This window comes from Danaus plexippus, chromosome 2 (genome assembly GCF_018135715.1).
Source record: "Danaus plexippus chromosome 2, MEX_DaPlex, whole genome shotgun sequence".
In the NCBI taxonomy this organism is placed as follows: Eukaryota; Metazoa; Arthropoda; class Insecta; order Lepidoptera; family Nymphalidae; genus Danaus; species Danaus plexippus.
The window spans coordinates 3,221,673-3,245,619 of NC_083537.1; the positions used below are offsets into that span (position 1 = coordinate 3,221,673).

The following is a 23,947-nucleotide window of genomic DNA, read 5'->3' on the forward strand; positions in this document are numbered from 1 at the left end:
AATAAAAAAAAAAAAAGTTACGCCTATTTGTTGACAACTTTATTTAAACACTGAAATGTCAAGAAAACAAAGATAATATTTCAGTATTAGTTTAACTTTTTTCTATTAAAACTGTTCAAGTGTACGTGTTAGTCATCAGTTTATAAGTAAAATTTATCAAGTTTATGATTTCGTGTATTCGATAAATAAAGCAAAGTTTTTTTGTACATACGATATTTTGTTTTAAATAAGACCTGGAACCTGCGGATCGTCTATAAAACCTTCTGACGGCTGCTTCCCTTTTAAAGACATTCTGGGATCAATAAAATCGGGTTTCTTTGTAATCATGTTTCTGAAGTCCAGAGTATTATCAGAGGGTCCGATTTCTAAATACTCTCTTTTAGACTGCCCTGACACTTTATATTCGGGGAGTTTATCATTTCTTCTGGATTTTTCGTCACGATTCATTACTTTTGGAGATTTATGCTCTTTAATGACGATATTCGCTTTTGGCATAGTTACAATAAGATGACCTGTGACCTGCGACCTCTGAGCTTTAGATTCGGATGTGTTAACTTCTTCCGGAAGGTGGAGTTGGAATATTTTTCCTTTTACTGTAACTCTCACATAGTTCGGCTGGACATCTATGTTTAATAAACTGGTGTCTAAATGTTTATAAATGGCCAAGTCTAATACGTACTTATCCGGCTCAGTGTCACTAAACTTAAAATCTATCCTTGCTTGGTTTATATTAAATGGCCTGCCATCTGTTGTGAAAAATTTATATTCACGTTTTTCCTCTTTTTTTTCATCAGGCGCAAGGCTTTTTAGCTTAAGTTGGCGCATCCGTTCCATTTCGTATCTAACTTCAGGTGCATGCTCACATTTTTCAGCCCAAAATTTTTTATTCCTTTCATCAGGATCCATATTTTTGTATTCATTTTCCCATTTTGCTGCTATGTTTTTCTCGAGACGTACCTTTTGTGATTTCCTTTGACATAGATAGTTGTTTTGTTCAAAAAGTATGTCGGATCTAATGATCCTTAGGTTTTGTAATGCTTTGATGCGATCCGATCTTTCAATCTCTTTTCCGTCGAGTATCATGAGTTGAGGAAGAGTCCCGACAACAAACTCACGATAATTATCATAATCCGTGCACGGGTTTCCAGTTAAATATAGGTTCTCTAAGTTATAGTTACCAACAAGGGATTCAATAGAAATAATATGCCCAATAAAGTTGAGTGTCAGATCCAATTTCTGTAGCGATTCACATCTTTCCAAATTTTCTATAATTTCAATATTATTAAGTGCTAAATTTAGATAAGTGAGGTGTTTTAACCTGTTTAAATTTTCTATTTTACTTATTAAATTGCTTTGCATTAAAAGTATCTTGAGCTTCGGACACCAGTCCTGTATGTGTTCGATTTTTTCTATATTTTCCTGATGTAAGGCTATTTCTTCTAGAGGAGCCAGCAGTCGATCGTGATGTTCAGCCTTATTTCTCACCAGTTCTACCGTTATTAGAACCATTTTATTTATTTTTCTATATACGCACAATGTTCAGCAGCTATCAATAGATAAACGAAACAACGGTTGCCATGGAAATCATGATTGTGAGCAACTTCACGTTGTTAATTAAATGTATACAGTTTCAAAACTCATTTTTAAGATATAAATTACTAATTTATAGCTTTTAAAATTACAGTTAATATTATCTAAAATATAACTAAACCCTTTTTTGCACCTATTTCTAACCCATGTGGGATATAATAATATATTATTTTATGAGAGAATAATAACCAAAATTAACTTTGTCCTCCCTATATATAATAGACCTATATATATAGCCATTCTTTATATACGAAACACATAGCCGTATCACAGGAGTTTAATTTAGCCAGTATCGGTGAATCAATGTACATAATTTTAAGAGGAACGCGTAATAATATATCTCAATCATGGTGCATCTGTAAAGCTGTAAATCTATAAGAAATGTGTATACAAAAAAGATAAACAGGACAAAGGTAAACGAGTAATGAAGGGCAGCTATAGAATCAGCGAGATCAAAAGTTGGTTATCTCCTGATCTCTTGGCGAAGGCCGGTAATCTGTCACTTAACATTCCCGCGGTGGCAACCGCTCCGTACCACTCAAGCGTACCAAATTAATATCGCCCTGATGTAGAGGGTATTAAAATATTTTAAATGATGCCATTTATAATATGACGTTCAGATATCAAGTCGCGAGAGCACAACATATTTTATTCCGAGAAACTGCCAAAAGACAATGAGGATGAGGGATTACTATCATCAAAGAATCGTTTTATTGTTATTGTTTGAGGTTAGGATAAAAAAACGAAGACATTGAAAAAACGAGAGACGTTCGAATGAAATAAGGCATGACAGAGGGAAAGACGCTGTTATTAGTAAAAGGCATGGGCAGAGTGCGGCGCCCCGCGGTCTGTGTGTTTTTAGGGGCTTCGCGCAGTAGGGCGCCGCGCTGCTAAGCGACCCATAGTACATCATACAACCAAATACTAGAACGTACCAGTCAAATGTTACATCCAATAATAAGTCTTGAGACATGTTACATAAAAACCTTTTTGGTATCTCTTGTTTCCGTGCACAAAGTGCAGGTGTCAGATACCGCATGACTTGGCCACGTATTGAAAGCAGCCAATTTAACATTCTGTTGTTAAAACAAACATCCAGTTGCTGTATAGAATTATTGAAATTAAGAGCATAATTTATGACTAGAATCAATAATATTAATAAAACATAAACATTGTTGAAAAACACATAACTTAGATTTGAATAGTTTGTAACAATGGAACGTACGTCACATTGGTTGTTAGTTCCGCTATGAGCTACAAGATGGCAGTAGGTACTCTAAACTGTGCATCTTAATTCAAGTTACATTAAGATCTAGGCTGTATTAATAAATATATTTGATATGAATATTTAATAAGGAAAGTTCACACTTAAATAAATGTATTAGCATTAAAACCTTACCATAAAATAGAATAAATTTATACAATGAAAAGATCGAGTACAGTAAATTAATTAATAAAAATGTTAATACTATAAAGAAGAATAAAAAATATATCTCTCTTTATTTTATCATTCAAAATGTTTTGAATACTTTTTCTCTATAAACGAACTGTTTAGATGTTTATTTATTGTGTCGTGAATTACGGGAGTGAGAAATTGTTTTTAATTTTTATTTTGTTCATGTTCTGTTAGGTCTGAGAGGAACACTGTATTACACGCAAACGTCGCTACAAGTCACAACAACCGTCATCACTCCGACACATCTCAGTTAAGAAAAAGAAAAAACAACCTGAATCTCGAAACCCCGTCGCTGCGTTCCACTTGATTCACATTCTGCTAAATTACCGCGTTAATAAGATGTGATTTGCATGGATTTTGGTTTTTCAAATATTTTTCGTATTTTGATATTAAATAAAAAATTATAACTTTAATACCAGAGAGCGGTTTATTTTATGTTTTTTTTTGTCACTAGATAATGAGTTTACAAATAACTTTGGTATTGTATGTCATGAGATTTGTTGTAAAAATAGTTTTTCGATGTTTTACATTTATTTACATTGCAAACACAAAGGAGGTTGTGATGTGAGATTCCTAATGGTTCTATTTCGTGAAACGCGTTTTACTTATCAATATATATTTTTAAGTTAATTACAAAACAGACACTTTGTGATTATAGAAAAATAGACACAATATCTATATGGGTCTTTAAATATGGCTATAGAAATGATAAATCTGAGTACCATACCTATACCTAATGACATAGTACTATAAATAGCAAGTCTAAGGCGTAGTTATAAGTGGGGGTGATAGCGGTTTCATGGCGTCCAGCAGTACGAATGGCAACTGGCAATCTAGGGGTATCACGTCAAGCAATCAACAATTCGTCTCGCCGACCGGGGGCGGCTCATTCTCACGTAAATAATTACCGTCGATTCTCAAATTACAAGGCGCCGGTGCTGCCGACATATAAACATCACATGTTCGAGCGCGTGACTGCTTCCTTAGGGCGCTCCGGTCGTTCAGTACTCTCAGCTGGAATAATTATCATTATGCTATCAACTAAGGCATTCTAGATTGATTTTTTGGTTCACTCTTCCATGCATTAATGCAAAATTTTGGAAGGATGTCTTGATATCTGTTGCTCTATCTGATGCTCTATCTCTATCTATCTGATTTTGGTAAAGAATCAGAATCGAAAGATAATATTAATACATAATTACTCTGAATGCTGTGGTGTTATTGTAATTAAGTTAATGTAATTCTGAAAGAACACAACATTAATGTTGCATTTTATATAACCACGAGATACTGACTATAGATGGCGCTGTCAGTTGCTTGTCATATTTATTTTTTTTAAGTACAAATTGTGATTACTCTGAACCCAATTTCGAAAATTTTAAAAGAATCGTCTCGGTAAGATCTCAGGTGAGTATTTTCTGTGACGGTAAAGAGGAATGCTTGCTAATTTTATTAAAAATAAAGTTTCAAATTTGTACTATTGACATTAAAATGTTTAAAGTGATTTATGGAAGATAATTATTTGATTATCAGTGACGATGAATTGTTAATTAGAAACATCACAACTGATCCCGGATGAGGAGTAAGCGATAAATTATGCAGTCCGAGAGGAGTACTAATTTCGATGCCGACAAATTTTCCACAACCGCGATTTTAATTCGTTTCAAATAATGTCTGTAGGCAACGCTAAATGATAAATCGTCGAGGGAACGCCCTCAAGTCGAGTTTTGTATAAATGACCCTGGGTCCCGCTCGACCGAGGTGAGAAAGACGGAGACGGAGCCGTCTGGTAAAAAAGGAATGGGTTAGGTGAGAGCCGGTGGTGTTGAGATAATAACAGTGCAGTACGCCGCGTCCGATCGGCTTTGAGTCGCGCCGACAACACGCGCTGCCGAACATCGCAGCGGATCACTAAAATAGCAACCTTCAGAACGACCTCTTGCAGTTAAGGCGAAATATGTCACCGGATGGATAATTCTATGGGGCGTAACGGGGCAAGCAAAACAAACAAGTTAATTGTATTTATTCAAATGCGGTGGGGAGACGAGGGTGCACAGCCGTCACCTCATGAATAGGCATCAGCGGCCGGCCTTTCCTATGTGCACTGTCATACAATGAGCTCCTGCATAGCATTTCTTGTTAATCCTCAAATTTCATTAACTTGTACATCAGATATTAGTATTTTTAGCACAGGTATGACAATGATAATGAATACTTAATAAAGTGTACAGTCTTATCAATCTCATCTCGATTTATTTATGACTATTAAAGTTGATGTCAAACCGGTATATTTGTATAATAGGTAACATTAGCTCATTGTAATGCTGGCTCGGCTGGGCGGAGCTGACTCTTGACAATGGACTTTCAGGTACGAGTGTGCATTGTTTGCTATGTAAATTGATCTGAACGACCTCACTAACTGCTATTTGTTTTCGGTAGTGTGACAGCTTCAGCATTAGCATTGATGACGTCGCGTTAAAACAAACACGTGATCGAACTTACAGAATTTCGTGTATCAGACATACTTAAAGATATAATGTATTTGGAAAGGAATGAATTACTAGCGAATAATATAAATGTTGGCGTATTTAGAAATAACGATAATTGAATAATATTTTTTTTTCGGCTAAGCGATTATAAACGAAACGATTATAAAAACAATATCAAAAAAAGGGCATGCACTTTGCGCAGACGATCTCATAAATCTATCTTTTAATTAGACACAGTGAACCACCGCACGCATAATCCGATTTGCGAGTTAGTCTCCCCTATAATATAACAATCAAAATGTTTATTTGTACAAGATATTTAGTCACTTCCCCGGCGGATTAGTGGACACAGAGGGAAGATAAACCTAATAGCAGGGGCGACCCTACACAGAGCTATCTATAATTGTACGACTTAGAAGATCATGTCTCATTTATTGTGATTGCTTCGAGATGTGACTGTTATTTGTTGCTATCGTTTATGGATATATCTTTTGTTATTGTTATATATATTTTTTGTGATTGCATGCGTCCTGAATGTATAACATATCACAAAAACATATTTAAGTCACAAGTAATATTTCCAAAAATACTATGTTTTTTGATTTTACTTAGCGTATTTTTACGATTTTTCTTTTTCCTTCGCGTTTCGATTTGTTTGCAGTAACCCAGATCACGGTTAGAAGATGGAAGTGTAATGTTTCTGATTTATAAGTCATCGAGACTAATTGTTTTGTAAAATGTTATTCGTGTCAAATAATATTTTAATGACTTTATGCTGGTGCGAAACAAAATATGTTGTAGGTAAGGTAAGTCAAGGCGTTACAGGGGGAACGGCCATGTCTCATTAAACTTGTAATGTTAGAGTGAGTATCCGTTTAATCCTAAGTAATGATCTCCACTCACACACTACCGGAGTTCGCCCTCTCGTGATTTCAAGTAACTGACACGTGTCAGAACTAACTGTAAATCAGAGAATAAAAATATCCTGCTACGTGATGGAACAGAAGTGCCTACCTACATTTGTATGTGGTGTCATAAGTTTCATGTAGGTTATATTAATTGGTTTGGACGTTTAAGAGCTTTTTGTATGAAATTTATAACGCTGAAACCAATGCTATACGGACCTGTAGCGTATTTTTTTTTTTTTTTTGGTTGTATCTAGAGATTTATACGGAAATGAAGCAGCTTAAAAATAATTCACGTCGAGACTATTGTGGGCGACAACAGGACCGTAAATAAAGCGAATTGTGGTGCAGTTGAATATTTCTAAACAACATTAGAGCAGCGTATTTGAATTGTCACTTTGTCACCATTCTGGTCAGATAGAGGCTCTGCAGGAGTTAGTGACGCGGGGGGCGCTCGCCAGGGGTCGCAAGGACCTCTGCTTGTTTAGCTATTACATTTTTTTTCTATTCCGTCTTGACAAATGAGTGTTGACATTTTTTATAACGTACCTCTTTGAAGTAGAGTCTAAATTTATAATATTTTAAATGATTTAATTCTTGCAGTTATCACAAGTATAAAATATGAAGAGTAGTAAGATTAAAACAAAATAATTTGAAGACTAACATAGATGATAGCATAATATTCCTTAACAATTAGTCATATCAGTATATACTATATTTATTTTTTAAGCCACATTTAAAAGATGAGGTTAAATTTCACTAAATTTGAATAAATATATGAATAAGTTTTTTTTAAGCATTCAGATAAATATAAATGAAACTAATATGTTTAATTAGATCTCGTCTGATCACGGTCCCTGCAAAGTAACAGAAACGTAGGGAGTATGTAGTTTTAAAAATAATAAAACAACGTGTAGTAATCCGAAAATATTAGTTTCATTTAAATGAATACTCGCGAGAGTTTTAGATATAATTATAAGAATAAATATTCGAATTAATAATTTTAAAATATCAGCAGTAGCAGGACCAGTAACAGTATCAGCTAACGGCAGCTGTCAGTCGGTCCGAGTGTAGTTTATTATTCTATTATTTAATTTGTCCGTACATTGTGCCGGCGCGAGGGTAATGTTTCCGTATTTACATGGAATGCATAGAGTCAAGTTTGACAGTGTCAACATGTCACTGTGACAATGGACGTCACATGTCACTCGCTGTCAATTGGGAGCATGAGAAGCGGGACCCGCGGGATTCCGGGATTCCGGGATCGACAAAAGATGTCTTTAAACGGAATTCATAAATTTTAACTGTTAACTGATCGGTCTATACCCGCGCTAAAAAATCAAAACTCACCAACATTTTATGTAATTAACTGTATCATTTACTCATATTAATAATGATTTATACTTAAAATACACAATTAAGTGTTTAAAATATTTTTCTTATCCTTATCCTTTATAAAATGAAATAATAATGGCCGTAAATTACTTGTAATGAACAGACATGCGAGAAAAGCAAGTTACACGCCCCTTATTTGGTAATAGGTACTTATCAATTTGGTGATGTCAAGACTACAGACTAGGTTTATTGATAAAATTTTAATAGGCATTAGTTATTTTCCGATATAAATGAATAACAATCGCAATGATAAATTAACATTGTATGACAATTAATATGCTTTACATTGAAATTCGTTGCGCCGTTCGTTTGGATTTATGACTTGTGTACATAAGTATGATGTATAGACAGTTATTTTCGCCCCATTTGTAAATTCTTTGTGTATGATCACACCCGATCGTTTAAGGACAATAGCGATCTGTAAACTAAGAGGACGGGATCGGGCGAGTCAGCAAACAAAACGGAACGACGCCGTCTCACAATGAGAGATTAATGGCTTCTCTTTGTTATCATACGACGCTCTTTACGTGTTTTGTGGTCTCGTTTCACGGTTTAAATACAACTTTAAATATATCAATGAGCGTTAAATCACAAGTTGTTTACACTTAATGTTAAACAATCAACATTTTTGATGAATAGTCTCATGTACGTTTGGTTTTCATATCAATGTTTAGGTGTAAAAAATTATAACTCATTATGTAAAAAATACAACATTAAATTTGTTACGGTTTTAATTTTTTTTGATGATATTGTAATATGTTGGTCCATGACGGCGGTCGTAAAATGAATGTGGTGCGTAGGAATCCACATAAAACTATTAAGTCTCACGGAGTTTGACATCTAGTAGATGGCGCGATAGTTGCTCTTTTGGCCATAAAATCGCGTTTTTTTTGGTGTAGTGCGATAAATGTCTTCTTATCAACGTGTCGAGTTGTCGACGCCTCCAGCCACAGCAATCAAAACACCATTCGAGGCGGCCATTAAAAATGATATAAAATTTAATTTACAGCTCCGGCTTGTCTCGGATTAACTGTTATCGGTAATATAATGGCCACATCCAGCTCTTGACGAAATTGTTTTCTTTGTTAATATAAAATTAAGCAATAAAACGAATTTAAGATACCTCCTCCAGAGTGAGGTATCTCTATTTCTATATGTGTTTATTTTTCATGCAGAATTTCGACCTCAAATATTTACAACCGTTAGGCTAATATAATAGGTTATTTATACATAAATATAACCTAAGGCGAATTACATCGTAGAATTGATATACAAGGGCTTACGAGTTAAGTTCGCTGTATGTCGTTACACTGCTGCCCTTGTTGTGTACAAAGGCAGCGAGTCCAAGCAGCCCCACGGGACGCGCATTGTTTACGATGGTACACCACTTCTACTACAATGATTTACGAACGCCTCGCACTCATAAAAGTGGGGACAACGTACTAAAAGATACAAAAGGTGCTAAAGAAAAAGTAATATATTTTAAGTTGGAGAAAACGGATATAAAAGTTCGTTGAAATATATCGTTTTTTAGTGTTCTGGTAGAGTGTTTGTTTATGTTGAGACGATAACGTAGGCCTTCGACTCACCCGCATTTAATTGTGTCCGCCAAAGTAGCCTTGAAGTCACCATGACAATTATTGACATACCATATTTAGAAATATATGGAATTAAGTGATATATGAGGTTAACTTTTCTCACGCAATGTTCATCAGGTATGCATAGATAATAAAAACTACGACGTCGAAGCTATAGGAAGTACATTATGATATACCTTCCTTCGTTTGTAACCTACTAATTTTTTTCAGGTTACAACTTTCAAAGCGGAACATGGGACCCATATGCCACACTGTGTCACTGCGAGCTAAAACGATTCTGTTTTTTCAGGAGACCTTTCACCAGCTGCGTGACCTCGGGTGTCAACGCTACTGACTACATATAAAAAAAAATTGTACCTAATGTTGGGGTATTCTAACCACGTCGCCCACCCACGTGGTCGCATAATTCTTCCTGAACGAGCTAAGTTCATTATTGTGGCGTGAGATACAATAGTTAAGATCAGGATTTATAAGTTGAACACGTTGGCTTCTGTTTATAGCTGGTTGAGGTGTGCGGAGGGCGGGTGTTGTGAGCGTCTGCGCACCGATTTATGACCGTGCCCGATAAAAGCTTAAATACTGACTAAAAATTGTTCAATGGCTGTATGCATTATGTTGACGGGAACAGTACACTGTTTCTTGATACGCCTTTTCAGAATTTTATTGCTTACGCAACCCTTTTTCTGTTACAATAGGATAAAATCAAGTCAAAATACGTCTAAGCTACTTAGCTGTTGGAAATAATAATTCAAAGGATGTTACATAAAAAGAACAAAGTATTTTAACCAGAAAATTATAAATATTATTATGCTAATAAAGCCTTGAAATAGAATGGAAATGGAAGCCTAATCAAATTAGGTTAACCTTTTTCGACATAATTTTCGGCTAGGTCAGCCGATAAACCTTATAAAATTTAGTAATAAAACCGCATTTGTACAAAATTATAGCAATAGAAAATTACAATTTTAGTTAATAGTCAGGATTAACAATCCAAGGAAACCATTAAAACCGCCGTGGGCTGTAGAGGCGGTAACTATATATGTGGCTAAGTTGAGTAGATTGTGGCTAATAGTACATAAATAATGAGCTTATCCACGCAACAAAGGCTTCGTGGAGGCCACCGTACAATAATGAGGTATTATAGCCCATTTCTCACATTCGAGCTTACCGAGTTATCGATTGAATCTTATACAAATATCGAGATAAATGACATCACTATTTGACTTGACCTGTTTTGTACATGGTAAATGTTGTGTCTCATTCCCTACAACATTTCCTTTGATAATAATTGTTTTGTGAAATATATTAATATAATCTTTTATGTTATTAAAAATGTTAGAGTTGGTGCCAAAACCATCGTTTTCTCATGGATTTTTATATATGAAATAGAAAATTTGTAGGTATTTCTTTTTATAGACGTGTATTTTTAAACTTATTTCAAGCGGCCTGTAAATAGAAATGAAGGATCGAATTATTTAAGGATCGGTATTGATGGTGTGGCGACCGACGAGGGCAGAGGGCGCTATGTTTGGGGAGCAAGCGGAAAATAACACGGAACTGTTTCCATTGTCGGTTCTATGATTTTTTTAGTGAATAAAAAAAAAATATAAAAAATATTGCCGGTACTAAAAATAAAATCAAAATTATGATATTTTCATGATTTTAATGTAAAATTATATATTGTTGAACGAATCGTTCTATATTATCCTTTATGATATATTTAATTTATATAGAACACGGTGCGAAATTTAATTTGTATGGCGGTAAATTATAAATCCACATTTGACGGATCATTTTGGATCCGTCTGTTGGAAGTCTGTGTAAGAAACTAATCCGTCTCGCGGGTGGGCGCAACCCGACACCGGGCATTACATTTGTCATGTATAATGCGCGATTTGTTGCTTGTTGCTCCTCGCCTTTTTATGTTTCCCTTATTCTTTATTCAAATATTTGACTTGCTTTTTTCGAACTGGCAATTATTTATATTATAGTAGTTGTCAAATGTAGATTGATTTGAAGTATCCGAATTAGCTTTGGTATAATTTAATAGTTATAATTAATTTATTACATTATGAGTTTTTTTTAATAAAGATTATGTCACTAATTTAATGTTTATAGATATAGTAATGACATGTTATAGAGGTAATGTCTTTATTTTTATACAATTGAATAGAATTGAATTTCAACATTCGTTTATGTTATCGTTTCTAGTGTGAGTTAATTAGTGTGTAATGAAACAGGCTCCGTCGCAAATTGCGCTTCCCCATCTCGTTTGAAATTGATTTCAGAGAGCACTCGTCAGTTCATTTCACGCTTCGCGATTGTAGTCGCGTTTTTGAACGTACATTTAAGTATTTATTTTTATTTGTTTTGAATGTACGCGTAAAAGTCTTTGGTTTTATTTTAAGATTTTTAAGTTTCTCATTCAATGTTTATTATTTTTTATAATACATTAACATATACATTTACATAAATTAGTAACACGATAAAAGAATATTAATTTCGTTTATGCTATTTTTTTAATAATACATTTCTAATTTGAATTATAATAATCAATTACAGAAAATGAATATAAATTATGCTTGAACTTAATAAAGCATCTTAAAAAATATGTAAGCGTAGTTATTTAAAAAGCCCATTAGATTTTCGTTTCGGTTTTTGCACAATTCAAGATGGCGTCTTGTGTGGTACACCACGTGTAGTTTGAACAAATATTTGTTCCTTTTGAAATGTCCCTAAGAAAAAATAAATGGCGCCGTCTTTTGAGTTCTAACATTCATTGTATATCACGTTATTCTTATAATTCACATTTTTTTCGAATGTTTATTTTGTATTGAAATATTAGTTCCGGTGTACAATATTTTGACTGGTCTTCCGAGTTTACTTTTTTGTGTTAACTTAAAATAATTTTAAATGTCACTCATATAAAATTTAAAAATTATTCTTAATTTAAAATTAAAATGAATAGAATGATAGCTTACAAAGTTGTTACTTAGTAAATAAGTGCTGTCGTAAAGTTGGTAGCGCCATTTTCTCAAATTGAAAAACATCCGACTACCTCATAATGTCTCTTAATGCGTGCGAGAGTTATGTCTCTCTTCATAAGGTCGATGTTTTTCAATTTTTTCACTTTATTTTTTTTTCTACCTTTGTTCTATGTTAAGCATTTTCTATATTAATTTCGTTTATTATACTCAATGCATCTGATAAGCGTTTAGAAACGGTGTGACTGTGAAAAAAAAAATGCTAGATTGATGATTTAACTTAACCGGTTTTCTAATCAAGAATTGAAGATGTCTTTATTTTTCTCATTATATGTTATTGTTAAAGATTTTTTTTATATATGAGATGTGTTCATATTCGTTGATAACTTGAATTGAAATACCTTTGTATTATAACTAACAGAATGGTTTAGTGAAGTGTGTATGTGTGTTGCTTGGTTTGATATTCGAATTGAAAGACGTTCTCTCATTTTGCTTAAAGGAAGCTGAATTATTAAACACTTCGTATAGATCATCTGACGTTTTGGATATCATAGTACGTATGCAATATGTATGTTGCTTGCTCCAGCTAGAGTCGAGATATCGTTATGTAGAGTCGGACTTGTAAAGTTATATTTCGCTAAACCCATGTTTTTTCTATTAACTGAGTCTCCGATAAAATCTATTATATATATATATATATATAGAAAATTTCACTTATTTGTCCCGTTTTTATATGTAAGTTAAATTTTATATGTAGAGTTGCTATTAGTTGCTACAAAATGGTATCACAGTTTTCTACATTACTTAAAACGTTGATCTAAAAGTATAATCTGTGTATATGATGAGGAGCCCCTTCAAGTTATTTGTCACAGGTATACTTACCATAATACCCTCAGTTTGGGGTCGGAGCAGGTCGTCTAACGTCATCTCCCTCTACTGTTCGTGTATCCACGTCATAGCCAGCTCTATCTCACTCTAATCTATCTATCTGTCAATGGGCGGCGCAGTAGCTTTGAATGCGCGAGCGTCTAGTAACGATTACATTATAACAATATTTTCTATAAAACAACTGAAACGTGCATTGCACGTTACTTCCTATATAAGATTTTTGTCGCATCTCAATAAATAGCATGTTTCATAGAGCACAAACTGTGTACAAATTATAATACGCTAACAGTGTATAAGTAAGGGAGCGAGCAAGTGATATGGAATACAAATTAAATAATAATGCTATATTGTTATGAGGGGTGAGCGGTGACAGCGGGTAGAGCGCCCACTGGATGGAGGCGGCCCCGCCTCCCTCACAGTCATCTCTGTTCGCTGCTGGTTGTGCCCGCTCGCCCCGCTCGCCCCACTTGCCTTACAAGCCCCGCTAGCCCCTCGTGCCCCGTGTGCCCCCACTTGCCCCCTCGGCTGCCCTGCCCCGCCCCGCTCTCAGCCGCTGCTCGCGCATCACTCAGTCCGCGCTGAACCGCCGTGCCGTTCTAGACGTTATATTCTATATACCTGGTGAGTTTTATGATGTGTCGGACGGTATGATATAGGTGCGGAGCCGTTACCAGTGTTCATGGATGTGTGGCCGTCGAGGATGGTGGCGGAGGAGGGTCGCACGAGGGCCACTGACTTCTCCATAGCGGCCATCATGGCCAGGAGTTCGGATCAGCCGCGCAGCCCAGGAGCCAGTTCGCCTTATCTCGGTGAGATTATACACATCAATACTTCCAAACATTAGCTTAGTCTTAATCATGCGACACTCCTTAGTAGAGTTTACGTTCAAAGCAGTTTGTGTTCATAGAGTTTAATTTTCGACATAATCGGAACAGGCTTATTAGTTGGCTTGTAAATAATAATAAAAAAAACTACAGATACGAGCTTTTGGTTAAGGATAGTAATAAAAATTATTATAAATATAGATTTCTGTATTATCATGATAAACGAGGGTAATCAAAGTGGTATAATACTTTTGTAAAATAACATAGAGTTAATCATATATATGTATATATATATGATAAACTAATAATAATAATTTTAAAATGACTGATGAAATGAAATGAAGATATCATTTGTTTTTTTTTTAATTTTCATTCATATTTTGCTATGATAAGAAGAAAATTCATATATATGTATGTTTGTGACCTAACCATTAGTTCCGCTTTGCCGTCGGCGTTATGACGGGCAAGAGTTTAACATGTAACTTCTAATTCGTTTAAATTTTACTAAAATAAAATAATAAAATTAAAAACTATTTAATTTTAATACGAAGAAATAAATAAAAAATAATTATTACAGTTAAAAAAAAATATTTTCACTTTTTTTTTTGATTTTTATAAATATTTAAGTTTTCGCGATCTTGTTATTATACCAATCAACCTGTTTCATAAAAACAATATCTTTGATTGATAGTTTGATTTGTAAGTAAATTATTCCGAACATCACATATATATGTTTATAGTTAGTTTTGGGTGTAACTATAGATAATGTTAATTAACTAAAATCGGACTCAATCAACATCAGGAAAATCTGAGGATGAAAGTAATTCATCTTAATAGATCGAAAACTAATACAATGAGCACTGATTTATGCCTAGATATATATTATAATATTTATTAATAATTGTTTAAGTAATACAATAAAAATATTTAATTTGTTAATAAGTGATACGTGAAAATGTAAATAAGGTTAAATTTGGAGTTATATTTTATGTAAATATCCCGAATTGGTATATGTATAAAATCACATGAACAATATATAGGTATTAATTTGTGGCTGGTTATAGCTTACATCTGCTTAAAATGTTATATAAGCCAAAGGCTTATCATGAGCGTCATCGCAAGCTAAACACGGAGCGTTTACAGTTTTTCGTGTGTAAATCTTCACACATAGATTACCCGAGATAATGAATGAGAAACGGGAAACGCTTCGTATTTAGTATCGGTGAAAACTTGTGCTAAGCGTTTGTGATGGAGTATACCGTCACTTTATTCTTAACATATTATAGAACATACCAAGAAATAATTCTCTATTTAAATATTTTTTTATTCTAAAATTAAAAAAAAAGTAATTAAGAGGTTGCCAGCAATTTTAATGAATAAATATTATGTTTAATGTTATATGATAAATTTTAACTTGCATACCATATAATTTTAGTAAAAAATAAGAAAAATATGTTGATGTATATGTAAGTATAAAGTAAAAATGATTTCTAATAAGAATATCTGGAAGTTGCTTGTAAGATTCGTCTCATCAAAACAATTAACTTGTCTTTGATAGCGAGAAACTAAACTCGGTTTTAAATATTTTCATACGATATTTGTTTCCTAATATATCGTTAATTATTTACCTATATGTTTGACGTTTAAGCAAATATTTCATGGTAAGCGAAATTAGAATTTTAAACTGTTCATTTCAATCAAATTATGGCAATGGTTTAAGTTCATACATTGATTTTTTTTTTGTACTGTCAACACTAGACATTTGTAATGCAAGGCGTCGTTTAAACCACTGATTATGTACGTATAAGTTTTCTAGTTTCCGTCCTTAATTTACTCCTCAATATAAAACTGAAATAAGGAGTTCACATCATTATAATTAGTCTTATATAAATAACTAGTTAAAAATGTTCCTGATAAATTTATATACAGAGTTAAAATGAAGCTAAGTTTTACGGATACTGCGCCTCTTTTTATTATTTTATGTCTACTTAATTAAGACATTGCGGTTCATTTCCAGCAATCGTGATAACGGGTAGAGGAGTATCCGAAAATATTAGATGTAATATATAGAGTGGTATTTTAGGTATAATGTAATATGTTAAGATTGAGAAATAGGAACGAAAGTCGAATAAAATTTTAGAATATTTGTTCATAGTATATTTGTATTTACGTATAAGTAAACAGAGAGATATAAACTGTAATCCATACTAAATAACTTGTAATGTTAAAATAAAGATAGTTTTTCTATCCGCTAATGTTTATTTCATTGTTTGTGTGTCTGTTTGTATGAATATTCGTTTAATCGATGTAATTTTGGACAAGAGGAAGGCACAGTAGACTGGAGGTTGTACAATTGGGCTACAAGGCATTCCCTTAGTATATTCTATACTAAATCCAAGTTTTGGATCGATAATTACATGATTTTTATTCGTAAATTTAATTGAACTGAATTTAATTCGTACAATTGAATGAAAAAACTGGAAAAAAATTCATATGCAGTGTCACGATGCGAACTTGTACTTAACTAATCGAGAGTCAAGAAAAGATCATAACAAAAACGAAATAAGTCGAAAGTTGATCCACGAAATATAGTCATAAGTAATAAATAATCGCCTTTATTAACTTCTAAATAATATAAAACGTTTGGAATGAAAAAAAAGCTATTTTGAATTTCTAGTCTCAAACAAAATAGTCTTAGGACCTAAAGGTAACAACGGCTAATTGGGAACTGCGCAGGCGCAGGCGTCGTGTTTCGTTTCGTTGTTCCAGATTAATTGCGTGGAACCGTTCGCGGTAACACCGACCAGGGATCGGGACACGCCACTTACATACATACCTTAATATTGTAAAAGGAATTGCCCTTTAAATGATGTAGGTATGCCGACCTCAACACATACTATATACTCACAAGTGCTTAAGTCGCAATCGAAATGTTACTATTGGGATTTATTTGGAAGAAACATATGATATTCATCACTAAAATTTTTTATAACAGTTAAAATAGATTTACTTTAGATAAATGTTTCATTTGTAAGATAATTTTTAAACACATCCTCTTTATTAACAATCTGTATTATCTAGATTAAGTTTGATTTCAAGGATTGTATGTTTGAGTTTTTGGACAAACTTAAATTTATCCTAATTATATCAAACCTGCCACATTGATTTCTCGTTGTGGCAAATCAGTCCTATATTCTGCTTAATTTTTATAGGTCCGTCTTCAAGACAGAGTTCCCCAGCATCTCTGAGCTCCCCCGCATCAAGTTGTCGTTCGCCAGCTCCTGAAGAAGATGTCGAGGTGGATGTAGAGCAGTGCTCTGATGGAGAAAGGGATGCCTCGGACACTGCTGCCCCATCACCCGCCCCTTCATCAGGTAATATTAAGTAATTATTTAGTGTACATGTTAAATTTTCCTTCTGATAGTCTTATCGTTTTTTTTAAATAAAAATACCTTGATATTAAGGTTATATTTTTGTTAGTAGCTGACGTTTTATAAGTCTCCAAGAAATGGATTGCATGGTTTCGATTAAATTTGTATAGAAAAGTTAGGCATCAGTTTGCTTAAAATTAAGATCTAAACAAAGGAGATATATTAATGAGAATAATGGAATCTTCGTTTAAAAACATAGGCAAAAATATTATTAACTGTGAGTGGGTCTACTCTTCAGTAAAATGATTCTTTTTTACAATTATTGGATTATATGTAATTTCATAATTGTTATATGTTTAACATAAAGGAGATCCGTCCATGTCCTAAATAATTGCGTAATGTAGGTAGGTTCAGGAATGTTAATATAAATTAGTAACATATGCAAAATATAATAAATACTTATTAAGTACATTTAAAATTAACACAAACTTCTGAGAAGCCTTCAACCGTTGTGGGTTAAGTACTGGTAATATTAGGTTATATTATTATTGTGGTGATTAAATAGATTTCGTATTTTAGTAAAACAATTGTACGATATTTCAATATTAATTTAATTAACATTAGAATAAGGACTATTTTTCTAAAATTTATAACAATAATGGTATTATTAAGTCGTTTTAAAAAGATCTTTGAATTATAACGAGGAAAAAAATAAAAAATTTCATCACTAATTCACATATGTACATGTATGAAAAACAAGTGATAAAAGCGTGAGCACCGGCTTTAAATCGAAACAGTGCATAGCATTTGATACACACTATCTTAATCAGCTGATGTGGTTAAAAAAAAATAATGAAATCGTTATTAGCGTTGCCATTAAAATGTTCTGTTCTCATCGGAACAACAGTTCACACCGTTTGTTTGATAGAGTATGTAGTGAATGTAATAGTCTAAGTAATTATAAGGATCGGAGCACACTATCGCATCGGCGTAATTTTGATTATTTCTCTATACTTTCAAATTTATCTTATTATTTATCTATTATTTTAATCGCACGTAAAATATTTAACCATATAAAAGTTTACTCGATTTGATGAAGGGTGTATGATATATGTATGATTTACTTTTGCTCTTCGTTAGAATCACACTCCGTATCGTGTGCATGTTACCTTATAATAATAGGTACATTGTATGGTTTTTCTTCCTCTTATTGACTTATTATACATGAACAGCAGCTATAAATTAATTTTCAGACATGTTTTTGTTACCATAGCAATCAATTCTCTCGTATGTATCTTCCTTAAAATACAGCATTGTATGTTGCTCTACTATTAGTATGGACTGTCTCTACTAGGAAGGTTGTTTTAATCGAATTAATTACATCATTGTAGAGAAATACACAAATAAGTAATAGTAATATCCGAAATAAATGTCATTTATGTTTCACAATTAATTTGCTAAAGTTAATTAAACTTGTATAATGAATACGACATTGTATAAAATACTTTAATACGAAACCTTACAAGGGCCATAAAGTTACAGCCATAAAATATAAGTAGGTTATAGCTATAAATATAAATATGAAACATTAACATCATAAAACGTAATAACGCCAATAGGTTCAGGTTCCAAGGAAAGTTTAAAGGCCAATGTGACATTTAAAGTAAATTCGATTTGCTAGACGAAGGTCTATAATGAGTCGGAAATCCGCAGAGTTAGGTGAAAGGGACACCCCTTCCCCGGCGCGGCCTCTGCCAACGCCGGTGACATCTTGTAATTGTGAGGAACTGCTCTCTGTCGACTGTCAGTTGGAGACTAAGGAACTGTGGGACAAGTTCCACGACCTGGGCACGGAGATGATCATCACCAAAACTGGGAGGTAAGTTTATTGAGATAAAATAATTTAATAATTTTAATTTTTCCATTAAGAAGTCCATTATCTAACAGTCATTACACGATTAAAACATTGTAATCTTTTACTTCACTAAGAGCGGAGTCCCGAGTTCACTTGATAATCACCCCAACAAAGGGCTCGAATGGATTCATCAGATAAAGTGGCCAATTTCGGTATAATTACTTCGCAAACCCGCTCGTCCTTCAATCCTTTAACGAGATAAATTAAAAGTACATTTTTATCCTAACCGTTTTAATGTCAGGCTATAAATTCACAAAGCCCCAAAGACAACAAACGCCAAGGGGAGGGGAAGATGTTTTTATAGTCACGCCGAGAGGTTTATCTAAATAATTGCGTAGTCGGTGGCGGTGAGCGTAAAATTGGCATTGTTCGCTCGGGCTCGCTGCATTTTGACACGGACAAGTCTCTTTAGTACCAACACAGACATAATTGACTTTTGATATATTAAAGAGGCCCAACGCGACGTTACATTTACACGCTGTTTTGTGAAACGGAAATGTTTAATGTATTGTTTGTCTCGTTATATATTGATGATACACGGTATGGAGAAAGTAATTATTCAATATATATGAAATATAGGGAAATTAAACATGTCTATGACTACACTTGGTTGGTTAAGACTGGTAATTACATTCTGTAACATTATAGATTTGTTGTATTATATTCATTAAATAAACTTTATAAATGTCAAATCTAGATAACCGATACAAATTGTATCTGGTATAAGGTCCTATTTAGTCTGAATCATGCGAGGGCAACAAGTGCAGAGTAAATCAGTGGCCCGGGATTCAATCCCGGGGGTAATGTCTCTATTGTGCTGCTATAACGCACAGTTTTGATATTTTAAAAATTACTTAATTTACAACACTTTATTTCTTCCTGTTTTTACGTAATCACTATTGCAGTTCTGTTTGTTTCGTGATAAATTAAATAGATTTTTGCGAATTGAAAATATATTTATAAAACATGTTATTACTTCAGTTGTTAGGTATTATTAGTTACACTGTTTCTTATGGAGTAGGTATCAGATACATACTTTTTATTATAGTCTCTAATATTTTTTACTTCAAAATACTTGTATCAAGATCGCTCAACCGGAGTAGCGAGAGCTAAACAAGAGATAAATCAAGCCGTCCAATCAAAATGAGATATCAGGGACAAATTTGATCAGGGAGGGCGGCGGAGCGTGTTTTTAAATTGCTTTACAATGTTTCCTCTATTAATTTTTAGGATACATTTAAGATAACAGCCCCCATTTGTATTAAATATAAATCATTTTTATACTCTTCTATACGGAGATATCACGTTTTTCTTTATGTTGGTGGCGTATTAGTAGGTCTTTAACAGAGAACAATGAAGTACTTATCAACAAATACATAATACACAAACTTATCGATATGAAAAGAAGTTATGAATACATTATGTGTTGCTATCAAGACCATTTTTCTTGTCCAGAACATGTTTTTGTACGTCGTCCATATTAAGCTAAAACATTTACCCCACTTTAACATTCCTTTTGTTAATAGAGTTGCCATACCGAGCGATTAAAGGGTAATGGAGCTGTTGGTTTTTAAGCTGAAGACATGAAATAAAATATCTATATATATAGATGTTTTATTTCATCGTAGTAAAACTGTAATGACTTCTATTTCATCGTTATAGCTCAGTGATTATCTTCCAATTGATTGTTGTAATCGCTGTCATTATTTTAAACAGTTGAATAAAATTATCAGTCTGTAGAGATTTTTTTTACAAACAATAGTATGAATTAAGTTCTCAAGTCATCACCGGAATGATAATTTTCATTTATTCAGGTCGTTGTAATTCAAATTTATCTTTAATTAAAAATCATTTTTTTTTGGTTTCCGTTTGTTATTACATGAAATTATTTAAAATTAAATGAAACTAATATTTTCGGATTTACTTCGCTCGTTCGAAGTTTCGGTTACTTTGCAGCATTTGTGATCACGGTAGTTTAAAATAATAAAACAAAGACTGGTAGTAAATCGAAAAATATTAGTCTTATCAAATTTAATACTCCTTAATATCTCATTATTTTATTTCATATTTATTCACGTGCTACAAACCTTTCTTTTAAACTATTTTAATCAACTGGACTTTGTTTATCCAAACTGTGACATCACGGTGTTATTTAACTGAAAGGAATAAAATGTCGGCCGGTCCCGGCTTATTCATATATATATTTTTTATAAGTTTTGATTTACAAGCGAACATTTACTGCCGACTTTCTTAGGACCTAACTGGTGACGATTTATGTCGGACTCCGCTGACAATAACACTCAAATATTTGAGTGTTTATTATACTAAAGACGTTTTAACAAGGCTATAAATATACGACTTTTATTAAATACCAAAGATTTTTTTAATAATCGGACTCATAAAGTTTTTAATGCGTTCAATTATATCGTTGGTTATGATATTTAAAAGAATTCCTAATTGCGTAATGGATGGACTTTGTTGTCATTCATTATGGCAATGCTATTTCTTGCGCACTCCTAGTTTTAAGACTGTGGGTAGTTGGAAGACTTGCAATAATTAAAAGATACCTTATAACAAAAAGTAATTATTGCAATTAACCAATTATTGTTCCGTAATTGTTTTATGAACGTGTTGATATTGCTACCAAAGTCGTCAAGGACTGTGTCTACAAACGTTTATAGTTTCTAATACGCTATAGTTACGGTCCAATTACTATTAATTAACTTATGAACTTTAAACAATACACAGTTTTTAAACGCATCCGATATTCGTGGCTTCACCTGTCACGGATATTTTAATTTAAGTTAACAAATGTCAATAGCTAAGCAATCTTTTTGAACAAAATACATTTTCATCAACATAAAAAACGTTGTTAACTCTTATGATATATTTTTGCATAGTTATATTATCTGATATTATTGGTGCGAACAACAAAGTATCGGCCCAGCATAGGCTATATTAGTGATCGTAACTTTTTATGAAGGTGCTACAAGTATGGTCTTTAAATAAATATTTTATTACAAGGACTTTATTGTATTGATAGTTTTTATGTTGCTGACGATGTTGGTTGATTACATGTACTTGTTTAGATGGGACTTATTTGTGACATTTTATAATACATTATTAGCTAATATTGTGAACTTAGGTTTTAAATGTTGTTATATTTATGGTCTTAGAATAGCCAGGATAAATATGCAAAGCAAAACAAAATCACAATTTGTGTACACGGTTTGTGATATTATTTAATTTATATAGGAAAATTGAATATAGTTTATATAATTTTTACGTCACGTAGAAATATTAATGATATTTATTAGTAGCAGGAAACTGTCCGTTTATTAATCAAGTAATTATATTAATCAAAATGAAAGTCCAACATCTGAATTACGACTATGGTTTCCGCTCATAATTTGATTGAAGATCAGCTGGCAACATTCCTTTGTGAGTCTTCAAGGTGTTGACCGCCGTAAAAATTATAAAGGCACCGTTTTACAATGTTTAGTGTAAACCTGACAGTTGGTGTGTTCAATGATTACCGACCCTGAAGTAATTATTACATTTTTTCTACCAATAATACTACAGGTGCCTATTAGACCGTTAAAAGGATTATACACAAATGTTAATACAATGCTGTTATGCGGTAAATTCCTCTAAGAACTTGGTTTTTGCGTTGTCAATGGTAGTGTATAAGGCATCGATGCTTATATGGTCATTTAGTCATGAAATGTTATTGGTTAAATAATATATTTCTGTTCATACAAAAAACAGCGGGCTTAATGTAATCAGTTTTAATAAATCGTGCATGGTGTATGTCGGGTGGCAACACCGAGTCGAGGCACATGCACTCAGTTTAATTGAAATTTTCGTGGCTACGTGTTATTTCGCGCTAATGCACCTTTCAACTTGACACGTACCTACTCCCGCGCATTATAATGAAGAGTTCAACGCCCCGGGAGATACTCTAAAAGGATTTATAATAACATCAATTTATTAGCATTTATATGCTGAATATAACATATTGTTCGATGCCGCATGGTCGTTTCAGAGTTCTTAATTCAACAGCATGATTGATGAAAATCGAATTTGTTGAAAGAAATTTTTCAAGCGGCAAAAAGAATTGATTGGCCCTAAATTATTTGTTCCAATATAAAAAATAAGACCTAGAGAGTTACGTCCGTCTGCTGACCTTAAACGTTGAACCAGTTTTAATAAAATTTGATATGGAGGGACATAGTCTCATTTTTATCATAATATACGTAACTTGTTAATACAGATTCATACATATAATCGCCAATCTATCTCTCAGCATAACAGTAAAATGCAATGTTAATAATGTTTTCGACTAATGAATATTAAAATACTAATTGGCGATTAAGCCTTCTGAAATAACGTAATGCCGGTGATATTTATATAACTGTTAAAGTCGTGTAATCGCTACATGTTATTTGGCCAATCGATATTGTAATGAGCATCGGTTTTATTGTAATTTCACCTTAATTGGCGGTCCAGTCGACGCACGTATACCGAATGGA

The 23,947-nt window shown here is 33.1% G+C and overlaps 2 protein-coding genes across 2 annotated transcripts in view; one reads left to right on the forward strand and one right to left on the reverse strand.

Moving 5' to 3' along the window:
* Window positions 1–132: 132 nt before the first annotated feature.
* LOC116779774 (protein tilB) lies at window positions 133–1,560 on the reverse strand. Its single transcript, XM_032674201.2, has one exon. The coding sequence runs from the start codon at window positions 1,507–1,509 to the stop codon at window positions 223–225; it is 1,287 nt and encodes a 428-aa protein (XP_032530092.2). The 5' UTR covers window positions 1,510–1,560; the 3' UTR covers window positions 133–222.
* Window positions 1,561–13,874: 12,314 nt separating this feature from the next.
* LOC116765291 (T-box protein H15) overlaps window positions 13,875–23,947 on the forward strand; it is a 42,621-nt gene continuing 32,548 nt past the window's right edge. The window contains exons 1-3 of the mRNA XM_032654731.2: window positions 13,875–14,114; window positions 17,342–17,503; window positions 19,214–19,379. Coding sequence (XP_032510622.1) covers window positions 13,985–14,114; window positions 17,342–17,503; window positions 19,214–19,379 — 458 coding nt within the window. The 5' untranslated portion in view covers window positions 13,875–13,984. The remainder of the gene's footprint in view (window positions 14,115–17,341; window positions 17,504–19,213; window positions 19,380–23,947) is intronic.

What these genes read in the sequence shown, in the direction of transcription:
- LOC116779774 (XM_032674201.2), bottom strand. Translation starts at nt 1,509, where the DNA reads ATGGTTCTAATAACGGTAGAACTGGTGAGAAATAAGGCTGAACATCAC.